This window comes from Salminus brasiliensis, chromosome 1, assembly GCF_030463535.1.
Source record: "Salminus brasiliensis chromosome 1, fSalBra1.hap2, whole genome shotgun sequence".
Classification (NCBI taxonomy): domain Eukaryota; kingdom Metazoa; phylum Chordata; class Actinopteri; order Characiformes; family Bryconidae; genus Salminus; species Salminus brasiliensis.
This window is the reverse complement of record NC_132878.1, coordinates 61,621,277-61,627,560: the sequence shown is the minus strand read 5'-3', so window position 1 is coordinate 61,627,560 and position 6,284 is coordinate 61,621,277. Positions and strand designations below refer to the sequence as shown.

At 37.9% G+C, this 6,284-nt stretch overlaps 1 protein-coding gene across 2 annotated transcripts in view; it reads right to left on the bottom strand.

Moving 5' to 3' along the window:
• Positions 1-500: 500 nt before the first annotated feature.
• kif26aa (kinesin family member 26Aa) overlaps positions 501-6,284 on the bottom strand; it is a 32,751-nt gene continuing 26,967 nt past the window's right edge. For both annotated transcript variants that reach the window (XM_072685010.1, XM_072685016.1), the window contains one exon: positions 501-3,616. In XM_072685010.1, the coding sequence (XP_072541111.1) occupies positions 3,447-3,616 (170 nt within the window). In that variant the 3' untranslated portion in view covers positions 501-3,446. The remainder of the gene's footprint in view (positions 3,617-6,284) is intronic.

Below are 6,284 nucleotides of genomic sequence, written 5' to 3'. Positions count from 1 at the left end.
AAAAAAGTAGAGGAATTTTAGAGAACTGGTGTAATGTGAAACGACAAGCAGCTCATGTCTGGACCATCTAAAGTTTGTTAATGAAGAAGAAGCTAATGCCTGCAAGAAGAGAGTTACAATAGTCCAAATGCTGGAGATTAAAGTTTGACTAAGAGTTGGGATAGTCTGATCTTGGCAGTTTTGAGCAGCAGGGAATATGAATGGGCACTGATTAAAAAGCAGAGGATGTGCCTAGATTTTGAGCCAGAGAGAAAGGAGGACACAGCTACATCATTAAGAGTAAGAATAACGGTTTTGTTGAGGGTTGATTTACAGCCAATAAGTTGTCAAACAAAAAAAATATGGGCTGTGGGAGTGTGAGTGTTCTGTTTGGCTAAGAAATGACCATAAACAGCAGACAAGAGGAAGCGTGTAATAAATCCCATTCTTACAGTGAGCTATAAAGAGGATAATCATTTTATTCATAAGCATGTGCTAATGCAAACTGAAGAGTCTGTACATGGTCTTACAAAGCATTAGAAAACTGTACAATATAAAGCTGACAGAAAATGTTCCATATCTGAACTTGTAAAAAATTATTTAAATGACTGGCAAAATGTAAATCATTCATAAAATCCATAATAAAATAATAGACAATAAGTTTGCTTGGACAATGAGCTCATGCATCAATGTCAAAAAGCCTGAGTCTCTTCTTTACAGAAATAAAGGATTGATTCATTTTAAAAAATGGCAAATTCTAATTGTAACCATTGCAAAGTCTTTGAAGTATGTCCTCCTTCAATGTCCTTCCTCTAAACAATGGCAAATACATTACATTTTTTTTCCAGGACATAAATCACAAAGATAAACCACTAGACCCAGTCATTTCAGTGTGTCAACTGATTCTGTTTTTGTCAAAAATAATTGCCATTCTTTGAGCTCAACCATTTTAAAGATCAGAGCGGTAAGACTGATGTCTTATACAGACAAGTTCTGCTCTGCTACACTACCCCCAGTGCCAAAAAACAATCTGTTTTGAATAGATGAATTTGTTTGTGTGAAACACATCTACTGTTTGGGAATACAGGCACCGATCTACATTTGAAGCAGTGCGCGTTTCGCCGGGTTCTCTGCAATACAACCTGGAGTGATGGATGCAGTGAGGTACATCTTTATGCGGTGGTGATGTCTCAGGTTTATCATTTTTACATCGCCAGAGGGGGCGTAGAAAAAATATTCAGCGCTTATCTGTGATAAAACTCAGTTGCATGATTTAGAGAAGGAAACACACACACACACACTTACACACATCAGGTGTCCTGAGAAGTGTCTGAGAGAGGCTCTGATTTGAGAGGCTATGATTTATTTTTGTTGTACTGCTAAAAGTTCGCCCAGGACTGCACAGTTTGCATGGTTAAAGGAGTACTGCAGCACTTTTCATCCTAATTTGTAAATGCAGCATCTCCATCATACCACTGGCTACCACTACCAGTGTGTTTCCCTCTATTTAGAAAAGAAACTAAACACCAGTTGACTCACAATTTGCTGATAATAGAAGCATTGACAGTTGACAGCTGCTTAATTCCTGGAGGGTCTGGATTCCTGCACAGTTTTGTAGTTCTCTTGCTCAGGCACACCTGATTCTCGGCAATTCATTCCTAGTTTTTTTAGAGCAGGGAAATCAGGAAACTGCCAGATTCTAGCCCTTGAATTACCACCCCTGGTCTAACAATACAAGGGTTAGGATGAGATGGGCTCTTACCATAGCTGGTCTTATAAAGTGTAATACAGTATTATAACACAATATAATACCAGTTCTAGTTACTTTTGCTTTCTGTAAGGTTTTCAGGAGTAGTCCCACCTCTAAATGAATTATACACATTTACAGCTTCATTCTTTTTTTTTTTACTAAGGAGCTCTTAAAGCAAAGACAAATACAGATCAGCTTTGTTGTGCATTAATGTTTATATTGCCCAAAAGCTTTAATAAGTGTGATTTGAGTCAGCTTTTCTATTTCTTCACTCTTAGAAATGGGGTTCTGTATGCAATCATCACAACTCAAAGAACCATCTGAACACATTAAAAGTTCTTTGCCTGGTAAAATGGCTACTGTTATGCACCAGTAGCAGTATATAAGTATTATTTATGCTTAGAGTGTGAGCACAGGGAAAAGTATAAAAGGTTTTATCTGTGGTAACCAATCATATGCTACAGACACAGCTGATTAGATTGAAAATCGCTGAAGAATTCCTTTAAGAGCCCAAGGGTGTGCTTGTTTGATCTTCCAGCATATCTTCGCTGTCCAAAAAACACAAGCGAAAAAAAACACAAGAAAAACACATGTAACCCCAAAATGAGAATTTTACAAGAGAAAGCTAAAGCTTAACTTTTAATGTGTAATGAAATTTGATTCTAGGTCATTTTGAAGCATTTCCATTGGTCCACTGATTATGAATTGTTGACATGATTTAAGGAACAGCTGGTGTGTTCAAGTGAAAAATAAAAAAAAACTAAACAGAAAAATAAAAATTAGATTTATGTTTTTTTTCCCCCTGGACAGCGATGATATACTAGTAAGTGAGTAGCAAGAACAAGCATCAGGTATCAGTATCAGGCATTCATTTCTTGAGATTGCATAAAAAACACAAATACATCCAAACAGCAAATCATACATGAACAGGGTTAAATCTGGTCAATCGTTCCTACAATATATACAGGCAGCTTGCCAAAACACAGATATACCACTTATAGATGGTTTGGTGGTTTAGTGTTAGCTCATCAAATACAAGCTTTGGCGAAGGCAATAAAATACGCCCAGCCAATAATACAGGAGGTTCTTGCATGATGTTTAAAAAAATAAGAAAGGGTAACAAAAGTGAGAAGCTCCACAGGAGGTTGTTAAAAATAATTTTAAAAAGGCAAAGGTTTTGAGAATGGCAATAAATTACCTTATTGCTTTTTTCTATACATTTTGAAGTTTATTTTCTAAATTGTTCTTTTTTACATACTGTGAGATCATATAAATACTGTATACACTATTTTACAATGCAAAATACTGTATGTGTATATTGTTTCCCAAAAGGAATATGATAAGGAGTTTGCTCAGGTTCAGTGGGCTTAATACTAGCACCAATCAGAAAAGACAGATACTCCTTGGGTTTGCTTAGGTCAAGGCACTTTTTGGTAACATAAACAAATCTCATAATTTTCTCTCTCCTTTGTTTTTTCCCCCCTTATCTCTACGTCTCAGCACTCTACAGAGTGAGTAAACTTTGTTTTTTGTTGTAAGCTTCCTCTGTCTTGATCGGAGTGGGAGCAAGTCCAGATTCACTAAAGAACTACGCTTGCCACAGAAAGACATTGTCCAGTCCTCAGTTTTGACCTCTACATCAGCAGAAAGAGCTCAGAAGGTAGTCAGAAAGGAACAGATATGGTGTTCTATTGATATTTTCTCTGTCCGACTCTTCTCACACCTCCATCTCCTGTCCTGGGGACGTTGGGGCCATAATGTCGAAGCAGGTCTCCAGCATGACACGAGATTTGCAGAGGTTTACACAAAACTCCAGCTCGCCTGTGGCCTGAACCAGAGCCTCCAAGTAGTCTTGCGAGTCCTGGTCCAGGTCTGGATCCACATCGACTGTGGGGTGGAGAGAAGAAGAAAGAAGAATGTGAGAATGTGAACTCAGTACTGTGCAGTAGTCTGTGAGTGTGCTAACCATTTCCAACCCTCTCCTCGAGGAAGCTCAATGTTTACAGTCCTTCATAAATCAGTCCCTCATAAATGAAATCAGGTAAGCTACCTATGATACCCCCATACTAGCAGAAGTTACTTATTAATTTAACAGACCAATACATATTGAATTGGCGACACATCTACTGTCATTTTAGCTGTTTACCACAACATGGAATTCAAATAAAAGTTTAAATGAGCTTAAAGTGCAGACTTTCAGCTTAAGTTCATATAAAACAGGTGAACTATGTAGGAAATGCCTCGTTTATAATAAGTTTAAAAGTTTAAACATAAAAGTAATGTTTAAAAGTAATTGGACAATTGGTGGCTTAGGCGTTCAATGGCCCGGTGTGTTGTTCCCTAATAATTTCACCTATAAAGTAAGAAGATGAAAGGTCTACTATAGGTCAATAATAACATTGTCAATGTCCGAGGATTTAGGGACCTGTCTCCACATTCACTGCAGTTGGCAGATGATCTAGGTCAACTTATAATTGAATCATGTTATGGTAGGAGGCAGGGTTAGGAGTCTGCCCAGTGAATTTACTCATATTGCCTGGTGTGCTAGACCAGACAGTGGCTCAAACTCTAGTCTTTCATTGGAGAGCAGTGATGTTACCCTCTATAGTAGGCAGAATTAACCACCACCAAATCTTAAAACAGAAAATAATAAGTCTAGGGTCCAGGGTGTCCAATTTTAAACAGTATTTGTGGTCCTGTTTATGGCTATTGTGTAAAAGGGATCAGACACAATAATAGCAGGCCTTTCCATCCATGCCTTTAAGCTGGTCCTAATATGTAATGCAGATGTCAATAAATGCACACATCATTAAATACAGCCTGTTGTACTTAATAAATCAAAATTCTGAAGTCATTCTATGTAGGCATTTACACAGAAACATGGTGTATGCTGTCAATAAACAGAACACCCCCTCCCCCACCTTAAAGTGAAAGTCATAGCCCTGATGGAGAGATTGATAGTTAAGAGACACTGATACAGAGTGGAATGTGAAGAGGTGAAGGCCAGGAGTGGAACAAGGCTCACACACACACAAACCACCCTGAAATTCACCCACTACTCAAGAGGGGCTTGATTTATAAAGCATGACTGGCCCAATCATGACTTTACCCAAGACAGCAGTCACAGATGAATGGTAAACACCTCCTGGCCAGAGGGATAGGGCTGATTGCAGGAGGGGAAAATAATGCCTTATTGATTCAAGGACACACAGAGTTCTTACAGGCCGAACACTCACACACATACACACGCGCAAACACACTATCTTTCATTCTCATTCTCACGCTGGCTTTCTCCATCTACTTTCCAAGCACAATTTCAATGCTTCTTTATTAAATAACATTCTAGCTTTCTTTGTGTTTGCTGCTGATGTGCTGCTTCTTTCTCTATTCCTCTAAGCAAAAGTAATGCTTCTGAAAAGGGCATAAAAGAAAACAGAAACTGAACCTGCAGATCCTCAGCCCTGTAGGCTGTTGGTTATCTCACCACAAAGTACGCAACACTAATCACATTATTCACCTCCATTTTCCTAAAGTATTTCTCTCCACGGCCTGAAAATAACCTAGGGGCTATGAATTTGTTATTAAGCACTGAAAGATACTATAACATGGGCAGTTCACTTAGGTCTTGCTTTAGTTTAACACCAGATGATTAACATTATCGTTCACAAATGGATTCCGATTAAAAATAAGTTTAAAAATAATGTCACTTTGTCCAATCACATCTGATCCTGTGAAAACAGAGGGATGTTCCCACCAAACATACTCCACAGTACGGAAGATCAATGATGACTAATAATTAACGATTTACTGTGACTTTTAAGCTGAGAAGCCCTTAAAATTGCTTGTCTTTTAGACTAGCTAATGTCCATTAGGTTGTTAAAGGCTAGCACTAGCTTAAATGCTAAGGGGGTGTCTCTCAAACATATATTTATATATACTAGTAATAGTTGTCCAAATGAAACTCACTTTAGAAGACAGTTTTTGGTTAAATGCTATTCTTGCTAGCTTGCTCTTCTCATGACCTCAGGACCTTTTACTAAATATACCAACGCTAAGTTCAATAACTAAATTTAGGGTCTTAAAGGGGATCATTAGCCCACACAGCACTAAGGATAATGGCACACTGTCAGTTACACAGGCTTAAAGCCATTTATTCTGTCTTTGATTCTAGTTAGCATTTTTGCTTGAGCGAAAGTGGCACACTAATACACAGAGCCTAAACAAATGCCCCTGGTGACAGCTGAGCCCTCCCAAGAGCTATCATGATAATGAGTCTCACATTACTTTCCCCCAAGAAGCTCAATACCTCATATTTGCTTATATATAACATGATACACACGAAAAAAAAAATTTAATGCAGGAAATACACTTGATCCAAATATTTTTAGGAATTCAAAATCACCTTTTTTAGCTGTAATGTTTGTAAAAGGTCAAACATAAGCTAGAATATTATCTCACTACATTAACTTACAGTGTTGTTCCAGCAGTAATAGCGCATAACCGCAACACAGTTATTAACAAATAAACTGAGATTTGGAAATGATGTACACATGTA